A 24,015-nucleotide genomic window follows, 5' to 3' on the forward strand; every position below is an offset into this window, starting at 1 on the left:
TCATCGTGTTTATTATGAATGATTATAGTTAAATAATAGGTCTAACTACTACAGCAAACAAAAGAAATAAATCATAGTGATTTAGGATTTTACAACCAGATATGTAAAAATGTTCAAACTTTAACTTTCTTCCTTTCTCCCCTACTGTAAATAAAGAAAAAAAAAACAGAAAAATGTTATATGTATATATGTTATAAACACATGCTGTACTGAAATAAAAAAACAAGAGAAAAATGGAAAGTAATTGCGAGCACAAATGTGTGGAATTCCAAGGAAAGAATAACTGCAACGTTTCGGTAGGCAACCGATATTACGCCTTAGTAAATTGGTGGTATTCCGGCTTGATCCTATATAGGAGCTCCTAGTTCAATGTATTAGTCCTCATGTCGGCTGCAGTCGGTTCCCTTGTGTCGGTCTTACTCTTGTATTAGCAGCTTACACCGCATGATATTCGAAGGATCATGACTCGCAAGTATGTTTTGTTTTTGTACACTGCTTGCTGGATTGTAACATTGGTACACTTGTACTGTCACAGATTGTTTCGGATTCAATAGTCACGTGATAATCGGGCCATTGTTTATTTATAATTTTTTTATATTTTACATCTAGACTTCTTCACTTAAGTATGTCAAATTTGCTTTATGTATTTGACACAGATACAGCCAGTATTATGCCTCATTCAGCCTATTTGGATAAAGCAGTACGATTTGAATAAATCCTTTTTACTCTGCTGATGGTATTATTGTATACCGTTCCCGTGCTTTCATGATTAATTTTTTTTTAAACAAAAGCTGTTGCGTAATTTAAAAGGTATTCATAATCTTATAAATGATGCGATCACTATCAATATAAACGAACGTTGACTGAATTACGTATCCCATAACGAAAACTATTAATTTTTACCTCAGTATTACTTGTCGTCCATTATCATAATGAGTGATAAAAATAATAAAAATAAAGGAAACTGCATATTAAATATTTAAAACGCCTTGTCGTTACTAACAGAGACCATGTTCAAGCGGTATTATTATTAAACAGCTTCTTAATCTCTACAAGCCATTGAGCTAACAAACAACTCCTTTCTCTTTCTTTCTGATCTGTATTCGTATACGCTAGACAGAGATCGGTATATAGTTTCAACAGTGGCATTAAAAGTTGTATGATATTTCTGTTTCATTCGCTCTCATCGTGTTGTTTACGCGTGGAAAGGGGAACATTATTGTTGCGGTTTGATGCTTTTCAAGGTTGACCCCCTGGACTTTCAGTCTTATTACTGGTATATTTAAGGTGCAGATTGTAGTGAATGGTTTAGTATAAGACTGCAGAAGAACAGCTCCGCCTTAAAAATGGAAGGTGGTATGTAAAAATTGATGAACATGTATAGGAGTCCTTAAAGTGACAGAGTGCGCTGGCGTGTTGGGCAGTGTATATTGTCTCAAAATGTCGCGGCGAGAGACCGCGCCTTCATTGTTTATTATCAAAAAGTGATAAATCAAATGACTTTGCAATAATGTTAGAAAAACTTAGCTGTTTCTAAAATTGTGAACTTGTCATTGAAACTTTTGAGTTAAGTGACAGTGTTTTAAAGTTTCTGTGGACTTGCTGTGCTTGTGAAAGATACAGTGATAGTTGTAACAAATAAACGGCATTGGATGTAGATTCTTAATTTTATGTTTAAAAAGGTACAGTGATTTCAAGTGAAATGCTTAACACCAGCCTAAATGCTATATTAATTTAAAAAAATCAAGCTATGGATGTTATTGATTTTTTATTAAGAAAGGACAGACTATTCGTGAAATGATTACTAATATTAACAAGTTGTTTTTGAGGCAATACTATCAAATACTAAACATTTATTAAGTGTAGGGTTATAAACGAAAAGAGCATTTGAATATTCGTGTTGTATTGGGAATTGTACACTCAACCATTGCACTTATTTTGTTCACAGTTATCACTATCAAACATATACCTACCAAGAACAGTGACTCTGAATTGGTTATACATGATACCCGTGATGTTTGTATGGCGGCCATATTAGCAGGCGTGTTAGCCGAAAGGTGATGCGCCGTTGCGACCACGCCCATCATGAGTTCCTTCCTCATGAACGGTGGTTACCAACCGCAGCCGGACCCCAAATTCCCGCCTTCAGAAGAATACAGCCAAGCAGACTATATACCACCAGGAGAATATTACCAACACCAACATCTACAGTACGGGTACCAACATCAATATACTCCAGTGCAGATCGGGACAGGATACGGATATGGTGGGTACTACCATCCCTTACCACAACACCCACCAGTGGCACCACCTCCGCGACCTCCTGAACCATCGCATCCGTCTGACGCAGACCATGGATACGTTCCTCCTCATAGCGCTGATGTAGCACCAGGCTTAGCTGAACTGGGATTAAGACTAGAAAGGCATATAGAAGAAGCTGCTCCAGCTGGAAGGAAACTCCATGCGTTAGGGAGAGAAGGCTCTCCAGTATCAGAAATGGATGATGAGAGTAGACTTCTAGATAGTCCACCCGTAGAAGATGATGATTCTTCAATATGTTCAGATAATAATGACAGGGTCATTTATCCGTGGATGAAGAAGATTCATGTTGCTGGCGTGTGTAAGTATCAGACATTGCTTTTATTGTATTGCCTACGCTCATCTATGAGTTATACACATTACCTACTTATTATTTTGAAAAAGTAATTGACTATATACAAGAGGCTTTAATATTACAGAAATGTACCTATTGTTTACTGAAACAATACAATTATTTAGACCTCTGTAAATAGATAATAAACAAGCAATAGATGTGATAAAGCGCAACAAAGTATAAATAGGAAAACAAATATCGTCGGCCTTTTTTTATGTCCAAAGTAGCGAAAATTTTAGTAAAATGGAACATTTTATCTATCTGCAACGTATATTAATTTAAACAGATATTTACTAACAAATTCTTTACCCAAAATACATAGGTATAGATCATAGACCAATATAGCATTTTCAAATCAAAATCTCGTCAAAAATTTGAATGTTATTATACGTGCAGCATTTTATGAATAGGAAAGCAAAATTACCAACATTGGCCTTTCTTTTATGTTCAAAGTAGTAATTGCAAAATTTGCGTAAAATGGAACATTTTGTTCATCTGCAACGTATGTTTATTCGTATATATACTTGTACGTATAGAGAAGAGTGGTTACACACGGCGAGTTTCAGCAGCGATGTAAACACGCGATTGCATCGATGCATAAAATCGCGCGGGTGTGTAAACACGATTAGCGACTGCATCGCTACTGCATCGCGTTTGCATCGCTGCTAAAAGTCGCCATGTGTAATCGCTCTAAGAATTCGGGTACTGGTGAAATTACAGGCACTCTGACTTGTCAACTTGTGACTTAAGGGTAACAGGCACAGTGGCAATGCCGCCCAGATCTTTGCTATTTAAAGTTCTCAATGTCACTGTAACTGCAATGGACAAGCGTGTCGCTTACCACACCACCAGGCATACGACTCATTTGTTCCGTCTTTTAGTATTATAAAAAAGAAAGATATGAAGTAACAAATCTAACTAAAAATACCATTGACTTACAAATAAATGGACGTCGGGTCTAATACAAAAACCACGAAAAAAATGTCCCAAGTCAACCTATTCGAAATTTAAATTGTAATGTCATCGCAGTATCGCGCTGTCAGTAGAACAAATGAAGACTAAAGCGGAGTTTGGCGCTCTGTATACGATTTTAGCGCCTTACAAGTGCGGACACTTTTTAGCGCGGACCCGACGTCCATATAATTGTAAGTCAATGAAAAATACACATATAGTCATAGATTAACGTACCATTTTCAAATCAAAATCCCGTTAAAAATGTCATTACCATAACATTTTAATGTTCCATCGCATCCTTGGCGTTCCGTCGGCTCAATACAATCTTCAAAGTCAAATAAAATTCCATTTTCAAATGTTATTAATGTTACTACATAAATTTCATCCCTAAACTTCCACATGACACAAACTGGTTTTAAAACTTGAGTGCAAAATACTTTCTAACAGTGCCATGATGTTCGCGGCATGTTCTATGAAAGAATTAACAAATGGATCGCAATCAATAACTCTTACAATGTTTACGGATACTGGTAGACTGTTCTAAAGGATGGTTAGGACGCGTGTCTTTTTTGATGTGTTTTGACATTTTACTAATGCGCCGCCATTAAAAAGGTCTTCAAGTCGCCAGGATCTTTTGTATGACAATGGACCCCACACTCCATGTTAATGAGTGCTATTTATTTTTATAGCTTTTTAAATAGGAGTCTGTGGTTGTAAATTCGCTTCGGAGATTATCGATATCTAGTCCTTTTTGTAGATATTTTCTTTTGATTTCTATTGTATTTTGCTAAGATTTCTTTAGCTTAGCGGTTTTTGTTACTGTCAGCTTTTTTCAATTATAAATAAAATGCATTGTTTAGCTTACCTTAATTGTAACGTTTTTATAGGTTAATATTGATTTTTACGAATATTATGATGTTTTACTACCATGATATTTATTTATTTTTTGTGAAATCCAGTCTAATCCACTAATTTGTTATAATTGTTAATACAAAGATCGAGCATAAGGAAAAATTCCTTCGAGCTGATAGAACCTGCGTCTAAGCTATATCTACCAGGGCCACAGCTCTACTAAGTAAGGTACAAATCAAGTCAGCAGATCTTACGATTTTTTCTATTCATTTGTTACGTATGTTTTTGGTTTCAACAGAGGTTAATAAGGTTTCGAAAGATCATCGCATCGGAATAAAACTATTTTGTCGGATCTGAATCTCATATATTTATTTTTACAAAGTAGGAAACGTTTTTAGCATTTTATAAGTCCCATGACCACGGTTGGCTATGTACAAGACCCAAAATGTTGGTTTCTTTGAAAAAACAAACGTAAGCGACTTCCAATGTAGGTATAACAATCGCGAACACCTTAAAACTCGAAATTGGTATATCTTTCAAAAACATTTTGTATTTCATGAAAAGTTAAACTTAAAAAAAATTAATAATTAATTATTCGGCTATCTATAAATATAGGTAGGTATTTTTTGTTGTAGTTGATTAGCCTGTTTTGTTACATCAATTCAGCTGCTATATTTATCTGTCTTCCAGTGGCGAGGCGTGAAGATGGTTTAGTAACGCCGAAGCAAAACAAGAAACAATTGGCTTGACCAAATGGCGCTTTGGCGACAATTAAACGTAATACTTATAAGCACACAAGATACTACACTTACACGTACACTTTATTTCACTGGTTATTTATTTTACACGTAAAATTGGGCACAAAACGTAGTAAATTACTTTAAAATAGTTATAATTGGAAAGTTATAAACAACCGCTGGTAAAACGAGTTATATGGATGCCTTGCCACTGCTGTCTTCTACGAATATCTGTACAATACTTTTCTCTTTTAATGGTTTATTTGTGATTAGGAAGAGAAATAAGCGTAAATACTCATAATGCAAGTACGTCACCACTACTATTGCCATGAACTCCACAAACGTACAATATCTTTGATGTGTCAATCATTTAATTTTGCATATTCAACTCACTACAAATGCAACAAAATTATTTAAAAGTTATCATTAAAAAAATAACAAAACGCCGGCATGACAAAACACCGGAGCACTCGCATCCATTCTTCAGTTCAAGAGCATTAATGAACCGGCTCCCATTGATTGATCGCCACAGAAATTGCTAGCATCACATTCGCGCTAAGTTTTATACCGATTTTAAAGGTACGAGTGCTCTTATCGACACCTGTCAATGGGGGAACATTTTTCACTGGTGCAACAATAGTGGGACAAAGAGGCTGGAGATCCATCGTAAGTTGGACGTAATGAGGCGGGACCACCGGGCAGGTTTGATAGCGCATGCGTCGCGAGATCGACTCCAGATTAACAGATCGGTTACGAGACCACACGCTCGTCGCAGGTAGCCCGTAATTCAATTCAGATTGTCATCGTCCTGATGACGTGATATCGAAGCTAACGAAGCGATGTCGCCCGACCGGTAGCCGTGTAACGGGTTCTGTTTTGCAGACGAAATGATGAGTCGTATTTCTCATTAAGATCATTATGATTGTTGAGCTCGACCCTTGATGAATGTTTCTTACATGTAAGCCGGTTATGAAGAGACTTAATGAGTTCAGAGTGGGTGTTAAATATGTTTTGCAAGTTCTTACAATGGAGTTTATCAATGAATCAGTATACGTATACACTTTGTGGCTTTATTGATGGAAAGTTGATTGGGTCTTAGTTTTCTATGTGGACAAATATTGTCGCAAGATCTTCCTCTAAATTATGGTAATCTTAATTATCATTGATAATGATAACTAAGCGTTACTATCGTTAAATATTTATATCGATTTGCGTGTTTTCAAGAACATTGGCATTTAGTAGCAGTAGAGTTTCTTGTGAGAGTTCGTCCAAGGAAGTACTGTCACCATACCTATTTATGCCGCAATAATTATGAACATTACTGCATTTCGGTTTTGAAAAGCAAAGGTGCTGGTAAAATTACAAGTATATGGGACTTTTCAACTTAGGTCTCAGGGCCACTGGCGCAGTGGCTCAGATCTTTGCGCGGCCTTGCAACTGTTGGACAAGCGTGTTCCTTATCACCAGGCGTGACTTGGTCGGCGCATCACCTGGTATCATAGAAAAATGGATTCGTTAATAACACATATGACCCTGGTTCAAAACAAGTTTTCTACGACGTTGCATTGAACTTAATCTGTTGTTGTATGATTGACACTAATATATATTTTGATTACGCTTTCAAGGCTTCAAATTGCCTACCTTATAGTAACCAGTTGCTGTCGCCTAAGGCTTGAAAAGATTATTAAAATGTTTGCGGTCAAGCTTGCGATTCATGTGTCAAGTAGACTTTATAAAGGTCGCTTTTAAAGTAATCTCAAAAAATTATAACTAGTTTTCAGGAAGAGCAAAAATCTAGAAAATTAAACTATTTTTCCGTTTTATCTTTTATATATATATAATTAATCTTTTTCAAACAAACCAACGCTTCGGGCCTTTTACAGGTCCCATGGCCACGATTGACTGAGGTGGTAAGGTCATCAACCAGTTATGTCGAATATTAATGCAAACCACCTTATTTTTCACTATAGTTACAAAAGTAAAAAGTAACTTATTTTTAAATTTTACAAGGAACATTATAATTTACATAATACGTGTTTTACATTTGTTTTATTTTAAAAATAAGATTTTTTTATTAAATTCAATTTATTATCGATTAATAATGGAAATGAGAATAAATTATAACATATTAAATAGTAGGTATATGTCTGTTTGAGATTTTTCATCAAAGCGTTCGCAAACTGGTAGTACGGAGAAATCATATTCCCGGTTGAAATTGCAAATAAAAACCTAATTTTCAAAATATCGTCTTCTGTGTCAAAAATATTCAATAAAAATATCGCACTCTACTATCAAAAATGACAATTTTTTTATGTTAGCAAGTAATGGGACCTACAAATTGTGAGCCTGGTAGTAAGCAACATGAATCTCCATAACAGTTTCAGTGCCACTCAGATTCAACGCTTTCAGAGTTCTCAGAGCTTTCGCAAACACCCGAAGGGGCACTACCATTGCGCCATCAGCCATGAGATATAAGTTGAAAAGTCCCATGTGCCTATAATTTCACCAGCACCCTTAGAGCGTTTGCGTAATACGTGTGATACGAATCCTTGAATTGCCGCGACGTTCCCAAATGTCACAGGTATCCGAAGTGTAATTTTATCTCTAATTTAAATATAGATATATAATATCCATATAATATCAAATAGAATTTAGTCATATTTGATAAAAGCAAAATGGCGTATTTGGCTGGTAGCGTTATTTTTTAAATCACATTATCAGGTCTAAGAATTTTTTCCTTGAGTTCGATCTTTGGATATATAAATTAGTGGAGTATAATTTGACAGAATAATTAAAATTAATATCATAATGATATTCAGTAAAAATCGATATTTTTAATTCTGTTTTGTTGATTTCTCAAAAATGAACGTTATGATTCTTTTTGGATGGATATCATAAGTGGGCCTGACCTCCATCTGATCTCATGAAAAATAAAAATATTTTTCCCAAATGTTCAAAATTTCATTTTAAGAAAGCGACATGAAAGTACATAGTATTGAAGAAAAATTTAAATCTATGAATTGGCAGGATGGCAGCATGTACGCCTTAGTCTGTCCTAAATGTCACATTTCGTCATTTTATTATTGAGAGTGTGATATGTCGAGCATGATTTCAATGAAAAATTATTTGTAGGGATTTTTAGAATGTTTAAACATGCAAGTACATGACAGAGAGTCAACGTTTGAAATATATTATAACAGTATACACCCACACTTATCTAGAACCTACCTAAAATTACAATCCACACCCACCCAATTCCGAAGCAGCCTTAAACCCGTATCAATGTGGCGATGTCGGTGTGACCACTAGAAATCTCGGTGTCCGTCGACCGCACATACCACCCGAAACCGCGGAGATTCTCAAAGAAATTCCTGGACGGACCCAGTAACTTTATGTCTATCCCTTTCTGACAAAGGCGGTGTTGTCATGTGGGATGAATATAATGTAGATGTATGCTTATTCTTTATGTGGCTATGTGCTCTCTGTAGGATTACATTTGTTTTCATTCTTTTGGAATACGATTACAAACAAAGTTGATTCCATTATTCAGATTAGTTATTGGGTTTTGTAGACGCAATAATTGAACAATATAAGCAAAAACGATAAGTATATTTGGAATACCACTGGAGGGACTTGCTTGTCGAGGTTTAAGACTAACTTATTACCCTTACCACGAGCCTTTAAACATAGTTTCCAGTGCTTTAGGTATATGAAAAAATGTATTAAAAAATAATTATATGTTTTTCGTCTCGTATTATATATTTTTACCATACTGTATTTTTATTTATACTGCAACAGAGGCGGTCGAACGGTTACCATCCTGGACTGCCACGCAGAGGTCCCAGGTTCGATTTCCGGGCCGGGAGAAATATTTGTATGGCCTACATTTATTTCTGTCGTGAGTTTGGGTGTAGTTCGTGGTTGTCTATGTATGTGTCCATGACACCCGCGACACAGGGCTTCCCAAGTGCGGGGCTAAGTTGAGTGTGTGCGTTATTATTAATATTATTATTTTTATTTTCTATACATCATTATTTATAATAATATTATAATTATGTAACATTATTTTATCTATAAAAATAATAACGCTTATATTTTAGAATTATTTGCTTGCTTGATTTGTTTTTATTCGTGTAGGTATAGTGCGACGTCGTATATTATTACCTTGTCTATTATTACCTTTATTTTGTCTTGAACATTGTATTTGATGAAACTGTGAATGTAGGTTTTTTGACAGTAATTATTGGAAAAACATGAAAGTAAACTAACGTGAACTACTGATGACGCAGCATTTTCTTTGAATCCATTGTCTCTCGAAGAAAATGAATAATGAACAAGATTTTACAACTGTTGTGTATCCATTTCTAGATCTATTTAATGTTTTTCTTTGTAGAGAATTAATGGCCATAAAACGTATGTGATCTTTCTGAGTTTAACATAAATTGTAACATAAAGTTTTATTGAATTTCACGATGATTTACTACTATGATATTCAATAATTATATTGTGAAATAACTCCCCTAGTTTTTGTAATTATTAATACAAAGATCGAGTGCTAAAAAAACTTCTTCGATCTGGCTCCATACCTAACACACACGGTATGTTGAATTGCTGAAGGCGTTGTGTTGGTTTGAATCCAATCTAAAATCGAAGAAAGTTCGGATCGAAGGCATTTTTTATTTTACATTACAATATAATTTTATTTTCAATTTGCACATGAAGATCGTATTCTTTAAATTTTTCTGATTAATTAATTTAAATTTCCTTATTTACGGATAAAAAAAAAGAATGTAACTTGGAAGAGCGAGGTACCTACACACGTAACTGCTTTTTTTTTCTAAGTGTTCAGTTTTTGTAATAATATTTGTTTATTTAAACTTTATTGTACAATAGAAATGGCGGACGTAATGCCATAAGGCGTTCTCTATCAGTCAACCATTGGGCCAAACAGAAAAAAAAACAATAGGCATGTTGGTGCTACACTTAAACAAGAAGAACAATATTCTATAAGCTAATCGATAATTTGTATGGTATATAATAATAAACTAGTGCAGTAATGTCACAAAAAAAAAAACAATTAAATATCATTGTGGTTTGCACAACAATTCTTACATTCAAGAAACTTGATTAGAAATTATATTTGTTTGAGAAAACAAATATACGCGACTTATGACCGAAAATGTAGTTTCATTTCCAATGTGTAGTCATCGCGGAGGCTTAAGAACTAAGTACTCAGAGAACAAGGAAATCCCTAGCTTGAGACCTATAATAGTATAATTGTGGGGTACATTTATTTCATCTCGCATTTTCGTATTAATTTCTTAACCTTTATCCTTGATCCTACATAATATGGGAATCGATTCAGATCCAGATAATATTATTTCTATCATTACGTAAAGCCGTTGTAGCCTAATAGATTGACCTACCGCCTCTCGAGCAGAGGCCATGGGTTCGAATCCGGGTTTATTTTCTCGGATTTATGTGCGTAAATTAATTTGAACTTTACCATGAGCTTTTCGGTGAAGGAAAATATCGTGAAGAAACTTTCACGTCGAAGAAAGTTCAGAACCCTCGGGAAACGTTTGAAATCCTCAACCTACATTGTGCCAGCATGGCGGACTGAGGCCTAAAATCCTGGCCTGCGCGGAGACCCGTGCCCAACAGCGGGACTTATAAATTGGTTGAAGACGATCACGTAAACATCCAGTGTACACTATAATGAAATTACCGCACTTAAATTTAACGTTATATTTTCTATATGATCATAGGGTATCTAGAAAAGTATGTTTGTCATACGAAACTGAGGGCATTGCTTGCTGGGCCTGAAGCATGTGATTATATTTAGTTCATTTTAGGCTAGAGTTTAGCGCTTTTCCCATTGTAATTTGCTATATGTATGTATATATTTGCATAGGAGATTATGCTTAAGTAAGTTCTCCCACCTCACCATTGTCAACCCAATGCTCGCTAATGCCTGTCTCGTGTAAATTGTCACATCCTGCACGTCCAGTGATCTAAACTCGATAGTATATCTCGTTGTATACTAGTTCTTGGAATATTAGCTGTCCTACTAAACTTCATTAAATTGGAATTGTATTCCTTTCTAATATGTTCCAATCTAATATAATATAATACATTTTCTTTTCAACGCCACGAACAAGTAGAGTATAAAGGCAATTTCCTTGAAAGGAAATTAAGGCATTATCAAGTTTGCGCCAACAATGGCACTATGCGACGAGTGGTAACTCTATTCACAGCAATTTTTGACGTCTATTCAACGAATAACTTCTTTACTTTTTCTATTTACCTATTTGGGAAATTAAGTGCAGGAATTTTTTATCAAATGTTGAGGTACTTTAGCTATTTTATATACTAATTGAAGAATTAGTATAACGTTATAGTGTAGTTATAGGAATAATACTTTTTGTTTTTTTATTATTTAGTTTGTCTATTATAATTGACAATGTAACTACAGTCACATTTTTCCTATTTGCTTATAGATTTTTTCCTTTTTGCTCCACAGCTTTTCAGCTACACTAGATTTGCTAATCTCTTCCTCTTTTTTTATACAAATAATAACTTTAAAAAACAAAAGCATTTCAAAAGTTCGTGGAATTGCATCTCTTTGTAAGTTTTATTGAAATCGATTACCGGAAAGTGCGCGAAACCGGTTTCATCCCCTAGTTTGCCACCCTTAGAGGTAGAATATTTTCTTCAAATTTAAATGGACCCAATACTGAGGTAGGTACTCTTTTCCCAACAAAAAAAAACATTAAAATCAGTTTACAAATACCGTAATGTAAATGTGTAATCGTGCAACATACAAAATTGAGAACCTCCTCCTTTTTTGACCATATTTAACCTCCATCTCATCTGATGGAAAGTTATTATGAGGTCGATGATGACGCATGCACACCTAAAGTTCTAGCGTTCAAGAGAATAAGTCCGCAGGGAGGGAGTACAACATCACAGCCATTCACCACTTGTCCATCATCTACGTTGTCTTTAAATTTTTTATCACCTTTATTTCACTAAAATCTGTGTATGATGATTGCGATGCACTTGTTCTCATTGAACTACATTGTTTTAACAAAAATATAGACACGGTTTGTGTTGCATCTTAAAGATTCGCAAAAATGAGGCTCTACATAAATTACACCCCCATTTTCCTAACTAGATACTCCTTCCAGCCGGACCTATCATATTATATTAAAAACGAACTAATTTGCTAGGCGTAATTAATCAAAACAAAAAAGGAAGCTCATGCCCGTGCATGTAGTAATTATTATGCACATTAATTAACGCGTGCCCCAGAGGTTGCCGTATAAATTATTCAGCATGCTTGGCACGCAATGTGCTACCACCACACTCTATGTGCATAGTTATTATGACAGTGTATTGCCTGTTATGGTGGTTAATGGTATATTATCTATTAAGACGTGATAAAGATATAGTCACAGGTTACTATGTAGCAACTTTTAGTAGCTAACACTATTCCTGAAAACCAGTGATGGTATGATCTTTCTTCATAAATAGTTATTAGAAATGGCAGGGATTTTGAAATGCTGTTTCATACTTAAAGCAATTAAAACTTTGATATTCAAGATTTCATACATGATGTCGTATTCTGAAACGGTCGTCAGTATTAGCTCAAATATACAATATTATGAATTATTACGGCTTGAAAATAAAGATTAAAATGAATGACTACAATACCATAGGACAATCGTATATGTATGTTAAAACATACATAGTACATAAACATTACTGATGCTCCTCATCTCACAGAAACTATAGTTTTTGCGAGCTCACAAGAGCATTAACGGTGTGTGAATTCATCAGGGAATATTGCAAAAACTTAGTAGAGAATGCGGTCTAGCTATGAGAATAACGTCTTCATCGCAAGATGGCATAATTATCATCACTGTTGCTCTAGATTGCTTTTAAAGTTAAATCCATGTTTAGATATACAGATTTTTACATAGATAATTTTGGCCAAGTTCCTAAAATAAGTTAATTACTTGGGGTATATATTACGTGGAATAATAAGTTAAAATCGTTGTTGATTTTTTTGGTTATGATTAATTCTAAAATTATGGTAATTTTTGTTACAGCCAATGGTCAATTCCAACCAGGAATGGAGCCAAAACGCCAACGGACGGCGTACACCAGACACCAAATATTAGAACTGGAGAAAGAATTCCACTACAACCGGTATTTGACGAGAAGAAGACGAATAGAGATAGCCCACACTCTAGTCCTATCAGAACGGCAGATTAAGATCTGGTTCCAAAACAGACGGATGAAGTGGAAGAAAGACAATAAACTCCCGAACACAAAGAATGTTAGAAGAAAAACAAACCCTGCCGGAGTGACGACAACGACGACAAAAGCCACACCAAAGAGTAGATCAAATAAGAATACAAATAACAACGACAAGAAGAAATCGAACAACAACGGGCGTCCAGATAGCATAGAGAACGTAACAGACAATATCATGAATGATTTGCATTGCGTTGGTGCTCAGCAAAATTTGTCACACGATCCTGCAATAAGTCCGATGTCTCATCCTGGACAAATGAATCCTGGGCATATGACTCCGCATCATTTACACATGATGGGCATGCATGCAGGTATGGATCATGCAACAGTTGCTAATCTTTCCATGCATGGTTCACCAGTAGGCAACGCTGGTTGTGGCACAGGGCTCAATCCCGGCAATCAACCAGTCATAAAATCTGATTATGGTCTCACCGCCTTATAATCTTTAGAAGAATAAATTACATATATTTTCGTGAAAGAACTGTCTAATTCTTACCATTCCTTTGCGGTGATAAGGTGTAATAAAGTGATGATTAAAATTTAATTAATTTAAGACTATGTTTTAAGTTGTGTAATTAATAATAGTGTCAGTCATATTGGATGTTTGGATAGGTAAGTGGACAACTTTACAATGTCAAAAGTGTGATTACTATTACTTTAGGGTAGGCTTAGACTTTCTGAGTGTTGGATTTGTACATTTTACTGTAAGTCATTGTCACTGATTATTTAAATTTTAAGATTACACTTAATCGAAATGCCAGTATTATTTTAACTTCTTTAACCTTTATTATCTTTGATCTGTAGTAACTCTTAGTTACCATGTTATTTATTACTTCTTAATTAATTAACTATTTGACTTTATGAGCATTCTGTTGTATATTTTTAAGCATCTACCAATCTGTCTTATATGCATAGATGTTTGCTCTATTTTTCTATTTAGGTATTGAATAACTTTTGAATATAAGGCTTTTGTGAATTTAGATGTGTTATAATTTTCCATACTGCAAAAATACATATTTGAATGCATTATGATTACAACAAAAAGTATGTCACAGATGGGTAGATGTTCCGGGGTAATATAAATAAATAAGTAGTGGTTTTAAAATTGTAGCGCACAATTCCGAACCAATTAACTATTTTTTCGGACCTAAATATCGTATATTTGTGTTTTCAAGCAAACTAACGTTTCATGTCCCATGGTTACGGCTGTCTAAAATGGTAAAGTCATACCTAAGTTTTGAAAACTGTCTGAGGGTGGTGTAATAGCTTATTTATCGATCGATTGATTACAACAATTTCTCGAAAATGTTTTTAGCCTTATTTGGTGGCTTTAATAAGCAGTCGTTTTTAAATATTCAGCTGTCATACCAGTTTATTTCTGTGTCAGTATTATTAACACAAAAGTCGATGTTATATAAAATGTTTAGAAATGTGCGTTATACATATACAATATCGATATGAAATAAAGCAGAATGGCGAGTGAATAGACAATGACTTAGGTTTAAGTACAAATATGTGAAATTTAATTTTAAAACGGAATATTGTTTTGTAACTAAAATAGGAAAACTGTGAATACGAAACCAATAAATATAGTAATAATATGAAATGGCTTTAGACAATTTCATTTCCGTAATATTTTGAAAAGAAAAAAACGTGATAATACTACTACACTTTAAAAAGATAAATTACTTTACAATCTCTTTCTTGGATCAAAGTGTAAGCTGAACTGGAAAAGTGAAATCTATCTAGCCTTATGTAACCACCCAAATCGATTAAAAGTATTGCAATTGAACCAAGATAATCATTATTTATTACAAAATTTCACAATCCTTGTAGGTCGGTAATAAATATTTTCCTCGTGACTTGAAACTCCGAAGTCTAATTCGCATTACCATTTTTGGATACTCCTACGACATTTGAAGCTTTCGAGTCGAAGCGATCATTCGTAACGCATCGATATCATAACCTTGTGACATTCGTATTGAACGAAACGAAATGAAAGCAAAAATCGTAATGTATTCGTTGAATGTGGAGTCATCAATCAATGTCGCCGGCTCATTGTGTGGTCGGCACGCAATGCGTATCTTCTACTTACTTGGTACACGGGCACTCGCGCCGGCAACACTGTTTTATCATACCATAATACAGGATCCATTTTATTAGTGCACGATTGTCTAAAGACTGATTTGAGTTATCATAGAGTACATTAGACAAGTTATGATAAACACGAATGCGAAAAAGTGAATTCTCTTGTGTTTTCTTTTTCTATTGTTTACAAATTAATGTTCAGATACGAATAGTGACTATTCAAAATAAAATAAAATATAGATTGGAAGAGTCTTTGCTAAAATACATTTAAAAGGAAAAATCACGGTAAACAGAACTTAACAAAGTGTCTAACAACACAATCCTGAATTCTACGTATATCATACTTTTATAAACTAGAACGTTGTACTTACAATCTATTCTTATTGCATGCGGCATAAAGTTGAATTTAAATCGATGATTGCAGTAGAGTTCCTTGTGAAAGAGTTCGTCCAGGTAGTTACTGCCGCCATGCAGTAATGTGAGCATTACTGCGTACAGGTTTTGGAAGAGTAAGGCTTTTGGTGAAATTACAGGCACATGGGACTTGTCCACATATGTCTCATGGTGACGGGCGCAGAGGCAGTGCCTCTTAGATATTTGCGATTTAGAGTTCAGAGTTTCTCTGTACCTGTTATGGAATGGCGTGTCACTTACCACCAGGAGCAACTGGTTTCATTTAAAAAAATTCTTAAGTGTCAAATTTGACGTGCTCTTGACCCTCTACAAACTGACCGAGCTTGGTAAATGCGAGGATACCCAATTGTTTTGTTTTTGAAGATAGCACTCGAAATTATAATTGCGAGAAATGATCGATCGTGTTGTTGTTTCGCGATGGGCGTCCACGTGCGCGACGCGACATTTTAAAAATACCTTTGTGATGACGCATGAGTTATCGATATGTCATTGAGTAGGGTCCAGTTTATTAAGAGATATCCTTTATTCACATTGTGGTGATCCAGCGATCTTGCTATTGCATTCTATATTAATAATAAGGCTCTTGGTGAGACATTTTATAAAGATTTCGTGTGTGAGTGAGTGGTGTATAACAAGGCTATCTTTTCATATCCCCGCACTAGGGAAACCCTGTGTCGCGGTTGCCATGGACACACACATAGACAACCACAAATTCCACCGAAATTCACGAGAGAAATAAATGTAGGCTATACAAATATTTCTTCCGGCCCGGGAATCAAACCCAGGGCCTCTGCGAGTCAGGCAAGCATGGTAACCATTCGGCCACGGAGGCAGTTAAAGGTATGAGTTGATAATGTATAATATGGTTTGTGTGACATAATAATAACAATAAAATACACCAATTACCTGGTCTCATACCAGGAAATTCCTTGTGCTATGACTACCAGAGAAACGGATTTCACTTTGGAGCATTCCGTAGAATCAATTTAAAAAAAGTTCTTTCCTAAATTGGTTCTACCGGGAATCGACCTCCTCATTCAGCGCCCACAGATCAAACTGTGGACCACCGAGTACGTCAATGACCCTAGAATATAATCAAATCTAGTGAATGATACTAGAATTTCAAATTTGTCAGTTGCTTCAGCTGAAACCAGTGCATTTCGGCAGAGATCCTAATTATGTATTCTTGAACAGATTGAGTATTTGAATAAATACTCAATCTGTTCAATCTATAAACAGTTTTAAATACTATCTTTACGCTGATGGCTTTTAGTAGTACATTTCATTCAGACACTCAAACAACATAATATGTTCTTTTATAATATTGAAGCAAGGTCAGATCGTAATTGCTTGGTACGAAAGCTCTGATACATCAGCGAGTTATTGCATAACACTACATGCATACTTACATGAGGTGCAAAATTTGATGTTCTGATAGACGGTGAATTGATAATGAATGATTTTTGATATGGTTTTCACCACAGTATCAGCAATGTTGACTAGTTACCACCTTATGAGTTCTTTTTGCGTGCAAGTCACGGCGTTCAGTAACAGCCAATCGCAGCTTGCTACTTTATAATATAAAGGAGCATACTGAGTTCATTAGATGTATTCGCCTCCGTTGATGTTTCGAGTCACTAGCATTAAAAAAATTAATTAATTTTCACAGTAGGTACCCATGCTTGATTTCACATCGCATGCACCAATAAAACGAATGCTCACACAAATAAACAAAATAAAAAGAAATGAAAAACACCAACATTTTAAATTTGGCAGAGTTATTATTTTTTTTTTTAAAGAATCTTGCACTAAAATAACTTTATTTCATTACAAAGCGGCTTCCAAAGACGTTATATAACCCCTAATGTTTGAACAGCCTCTTGTTTCCGTTGACTACGTCTAATAACCATATTGGGTGACATTTCTGCTTACAAAGGACCAGGCTTCCTACCTCTAAACAGTATGAATAAGTAACTTATCTAATAATTATTTATTTCAGGCATAGACCCATATAATTTGTTAGTACCATTTTCAGTTAGAATAGGTACAGACAGAATACAGAATACAACGACACAACATAAACATAATCATTATTTAATATATGTATATAAAAACAGATTTGATTTGCCCAACCCAGTACTTTAGAATTGGATATTCAATCCAATTTGCCTGCAACCATTTTTAGGATGCTGTTATGGCTACTTCTGACACGAGTCATAAGCGATACTATTTTCTTTCGCATTATCGCTTGGAAGCCGTCTACTTCTATACATATTGATATTTTTTTACTTCCATGGTATTAAATTTTTTTTGTTATTTTCGTTTGAGATTGTGATGTTCATTGAAGCTTCGTAGATCTCTCACGCGTATCGCTTACGGCGACGAAAGCCGAACAAACCTGAAACACAAGTTCTGGAAATTAACGCTTAGAGAAATTTGCAAAGTATGTAGCTCTGTTGGTAAAGCTGTGGCCCTAGTTTGGCATATGGACGCAAGTTAGAGTCTTCTTCGTGTTCGGTTTTTTACCAAGTCACGTGACGAGCAAGTCGTATGCCTGGTACTAAGCGACATGCCTGTCCATAACAGTTGTAGTGCCATGCATAGCTTTAAATCACAAAAATTGCACTGCCAACAACACCCGTCACCCTGCGACGTAAGTCGAAAAGTCCCGTGTACCTGTAATTTCGCTAGCACTCTTACCCTTCAAAACCGAAACCCAGATATGCTTACATTACTGCTTGGCAGCAGAAATAGGTAAGTTCGATCTTTGTATTTATAATTATGACAAACTTAAACATGCTTTCCAAGTTTTAAAATCATAACCGAATGCAAAAAGTAAAAATTATAAAAAATACTATTTAACAAAAACAAAAGTTGTTAAAAGATTTTATTTGGCAGAGCAGCAAAAAATTTAAAGTAGCTAACAGTCACAAATTACTCAGTCAAATGACATTTAAGTCAATTGTTTGTAAGAAAACATTCAAAAGATGTCCCAAAGGCGCAAACTTTAATCCTTTTTGCAATTGAAGATTTTTTGCGCGGTACGTCAAAGAGTTATGGATTTTGTGTGCTAAACAAAAAGGGGTATTGTTCACAGATTTATACGCAAATAACAAGGTTTAGCTACCGTCTGTACTTAGCGGGTTTCCTGTGAAATACCAGTTGTTAATGTTTGATGTTGTTGCCCGTTGGGAGTTTTTATCGTCGATTTTGGCAGTAGCCGTGTCGAGATTTGTAAGGTGTATTGTTACTGTGGAACTTATGCTTCCTTGTGATATCCAACGCATTTGCGTTTCGATAACTTTATATATTACAACAACAATTATTTATTTACAATCTTTTTTGTACAATTCAATAATGTACAAATGGACGTAGTTAAGTAAAAAGGATCCAATCCACAAAATTATCGAAAAATGAGTTATATCTATTAAACGGTTCCTAAAGTCTAATCTTTTAGATCAGCAAAATCCAACATGTAAACATAAATAAATATCTTTCGAGTTACATGGCATTATAAGTTTTGAAAATAAAACAAGAGTGAGAAACACTTTTCAACTTCACACGGCCATATCTCGAAAGTGACTGGATGTGCATTGGGTCCTTTTGATTTAACTACGTCCAAATGGCAGGCTTAATGCTATAAATCACTCATTCTCTACCACAATTGGGCCAAACAGAAAAAAAGCAAAAGGTTGGCGCTACAATTAAAACAAGTATGTAATTTCAATAGCAGTATAGCTCGTTGTGAAAGAGTTCGTCCAGCGAAGCCTATTTCTGCCGCTAAGCAGCAATGTGAACATTACTGCGTTCCGCTTTCGAAGGGTAAGGGTACTGGTGAAATTACAGGCACTGTGGCAATAGTTCTCAGATCTTTGTGATTTAATGCTCTGAGTGTTACTGCAGCTACGCACGACTTGTTCGTCCCGTCAACTTAGTATTTATAAGTGAATTAAAAATACACCATAAGCTAAAGATTGATGGTTAATTTATACGATACTAACTAAATGTAATAATAATATAAACATAGTTATATCACACAGGTATTAATATACAGGTATTGGCATCTAAAGTCTTTTTGCTTTTTTAACAATAACCATTGAAACTAAATAACTTAAGACTAGAAACTCGCAATTATTATCCATGGTATCCTGAGGATGATAGCAGGTAACATGGACTCGGCTGTTTTCCGTAGGTTCACCGTGTTACACGTGGATATATAATAATGTAATTTAATTTAAGATATTGTAATTGTTCTTTTTGTTTCTACTAACTTAGCTCGTAAGATTGTTACTAACAAAATGGACTGAGAGTAAATTAATTTGAATTTAAATAAAATATAACAAAAACCGATTGGAGGGGGTTTTAGATCTCGTTTTTCTGATCCCAGATATGCTAATGATTCAATTTCGTTAAAAATGTTGATAACGTTAGTTATAATAAGGAGGATGGTATAGATGTTGGTGTGAAGCTCTCTTCTTCTCTCTGTTAAACATATGAAGAGACCAGGGAAATAATGAACAAAGTCACTTGAAACACGTTTCAAGTTAATACCGCCATCCAGTACTGTAAACACTGAGCGTAATTTGTCTAAATCAGAATTAATCAGTGCAGAGTACTAAAAAACCGACCTCAAAAGTCATTCATCCTCTAATTTGCCACTCTTGGAGGTGGAATATTTTCTTCAAATTGAAATGGGACCACATCTGAGGTACCCTCTTTCCAACAAAAAAAGAATCATTAAAATCGATCTGTTCACAAATTTATCGCCTAACATACCTACATACAAAAAAAACATCAAGTCGAATTGAGAACCTCCGCCTATTTTAAAGTCGGTTAAAAAGGCTAATAAGGTTCAATGATCTGTAGCTTTTACCATCGAGCTTACAAGCAGAAATAGAGACGAAATAAGGGTCATATATTCCTGGTAACACATTAGCGATACAGCTCTTATAAATATCAACTCTCGTTTGCACTGAAATATAGACACTACTGACTGTGTGTAGGTCTCCATATATTCCAAAAAATATTCAGTATTTATTGTAATAAAGATAATATCTTTAGAGATATTTACATTACATTGTTAGCAATGCCATGCTGTTCTATTCGGTGGTGTGGGAAAAACAGCAAAACATCTAATTACAGAATTCGTCATCCATTATAGATATATATATAGATTTGAAGTGAAACTGTTGACGACACCCGTCAATTGTTTCGAACTCGGGCTAGCCAATCGGAGCGCAGTTGTCACAGTAATGATATGGCAGAATAGTTTTTAAACAAATTAAATGACATTTCGCCTCTTTTTCTGGTTATATACTCGATGGCTTTTACTTTTAGTCATAAAAATACTTGCGAGTAGAAAAGTTAAAAATTATTTGTAAGTGTTTCTTAGTTAAATTTGATTTTGATGGAGATAAAATTGATGGAGATTAAATAGGATTACATGGCGAATAAGATTACATTTATGTTAGCACTGACTTTATTTCAGATAGTATTTATTTGTTGTCTTTTTTAACAATATTTAAAAACCAGTCAACCGTGAACATGGGACCTGTAAAATGCCCGAAACGTCAGTTTATTTGAAAAAAAACCACAAATATTTTTTATTTATGCGATTTAGATCCGGAAAAATAGTTTCATTTCCAATATTTAAAAATTCTCTAAAAAAATTTATTTGGATTTGTTTTCCTAAGATTCTCCTCAAGTGACTTTGATCATTCTTTCCCCGGGCTCTTTATATTTGTCGTAAGTTTATACAGACTCGGAACCATTATATCCTACTTCGCATTCCTTCCCAACTTTCCTACAAATTATGTTATCTTAACGCTTTAAAAGGAATGTATTCGTAGAGGAATCACATATAAATAAATAATAATAACATTTGCCAAGCATAGCTGAGGAATCGGTCGTCATCGCAATCCTCTACAGAGTCAATTTATCAAAAGCAACAGAGCGAGGGCTGTAGATATCAAGCGTCGGATCATCCGCTGTGTGTAGAGTACTTACTTGTTTATAGGTTTTTTGTAATTAATGAATCTATCTTCATACGTCGGGAAAGTCCATATATATGTAACTAGTGTTTATAGGTGTATACGTACAGAGAAATAACAATAATAATAACGCACACACGCGGGTGCCATGAACACACACATAGTCAACCACAAATTACACCCAAACTCACGACAGAAATAATTGTAGGTCATACAAATATTTCTCCCGGTCCGGAAATTGAACCTGGGACCATTGCGTGGCAGTCCGGCATGGTAACCGTTCGGCCACAGAGGCTGTTGTAAGAATAGGCAGTTGTAATGCAGAAATAACAGTAAGTAACAATCATGAATTTTGAATGTCAGGATGTTTAATCACTATGATGTTCAATTATTTTTGTGAAATTACTGCACTAGTTTGTTACAATTATTAATACAAAGATCGAACACTTAGAAAAAGTTTCTGCGATCCGGCTGGATTCGAACCAACGTCTAGCAAATCGTGCCAGACTAAAAGACTGAAGAGGCGCGCAACTGTTTTTTGGCGAGTATCTAATTTATACGTTACGCAATAGAAGTAAAGTTCATTCCGCTGTAATGTAAATTGAGTCGAAGGAAAACAAATAGTAATAAAAATAAAGGTTGGTATAAATTTACGCACGTACAAAATAAACTTATGGAACCAATAAACAACACATGCGACGCGAGAAAATATGTATGTCGAATTCCATTTGATGTTATAATTTTCACAATTACCAATAACGTAAGTCTACATGGGGCAAATTAAACTATAGTAATATGGTCTAACACAGGGTCAGTCGGGAATCGGCTGACGCAGCAGTCCCTAGCCAATTTGTAAGAAACAAAAGATAGCGGTAAAGTAAAAGGGCTCTCAATCAAAAGTTCTGCAGGTGAGTGCCGAGGTCCGTACTGGTCCTTGGGGATTATTTAAAGGAAGTGCTCGGCGCCGGAGATCTCGTGACTTGCAAGGATGGTGGAATGCGACGAGCAGTTTACTGCAATGTAAAGAATATGATATTTTGAGAAAATGAAATAGCCAAGTTTTTTATGAATATATTACTTAGTTATTTTCATAAAAATGAATGGTGTGCGCTAAAGGAGACTCCTCGCAATGGCGTTCTGTTGATGTCCTCTGTACGTCTTGTGCATCCTGGGCAGCACACGGCGAGTACCTTACACCGATTTGCAAATTCTTTCATCACAATGCCACACCTCAGCATGGCAGCTACTACTAGTGATGAGGTAGCGGTAAGAATTTCTTGGCCACAATAATTTAGGGTACCTATGCCATCTATATGATAAGAAGACGATAAAAATAATTTACAATTTATTTTCTTTATTTAGTAACAGTATTATAATTTTAAATTACTTTTCCGAAAGCTTCCTTGCGTACATAACTCTAAAAAAAAGTACAAGGGGCATCAGTTCACATAATATACGTAATAGTATAATAAGTTCCCCGCTCTGTACTTACAGCAAAAGGGCTGAAGGGCTGTCTAAAGGCAGAGACGACAAATTTCAATACGTCGTCTGAGAAACGTCGAGGGTGAGCGCCCTTTGCAAATATGGCCGTATAATTTACTTGTGGTGTGTGTTGGGAAAACCGGCGATGCAAAACTGGAAGTGTTATTATTATTATTCGACTTCAAAATGTACTACAATTTTGTGTGTACTTACTGAGAAAGTTATTACGAGAAGGTATTTTTTTAAACTCAGAACAATATTTTCATTAAATTGAATATTTAAGTAACCTGTATTAATAACCATAAATGTACTTTTCTAAACTGTTTATTCAATTTAAATGCGAGTACAAATTGTGACGTATCATCACGACTGAAAATCAAGAAAATATTGTATTGAAATATGTCAATATTATATTTGTTTTTATACAACAATTATATGAGTACTATAATGCTTTTATTATTATGACATTGATTTTTATTTTTGTGAAAATCCTCTACTAATTTGTTGTTATTATTGATTCAAA

At 34.9% G+C, this 24,015-nt stretch overlaps 1 protein-coding gene across 1 annotated transcript; it reads left to right on the top strand.

Annotated features, from left to right (window-relative positions):
- Positions 1 to 1,973: 1,973 nt before the first annotated feature.
- On the top strand, positions 1,974 to 14,408 carry LOC113237758 (homeobox protein Hox-B4). Its single transcript, XM_026474395.1, has 2 exons — positions 1,974 to 2,620; positions 13,311 to 14,408. The coding sequence occupies exons 1-2, from the start codon at positions 2,086 to 2,088 to the stop codon at positions 13,958 to 13,960; spliced, it is 1,185 nt and encodes a 394-aa protein (XP_026330180.1). The 5' UTR covers positions 1,974 to 2,085; the 3' UTR covers positions 13,961 to 14,408.
- Positions 14,409 to 24,015: the final 9,607 nt, after the last annotated feature.

The sequence above is a fragment of the Hyposmocoma kahamanoa genome, unplaced genomic scaffold, assembly GCF_003589595.1.
Source record: "Hyposmocoma kahamanoa isolate Upper Pololo Valley unplaced genomic scaffold, ASM358959v1 94, whole genome shotgun sequence".
In the NCBI taxonomy this organism is placed as follows: domain Eukaryota; kingdom Metazoa; phylum Arthropoda; class Insecta; order Lepidoptera; family Cosmopterigidae; genus Hyposmocoma; species Hyposmocoma kahamanoa.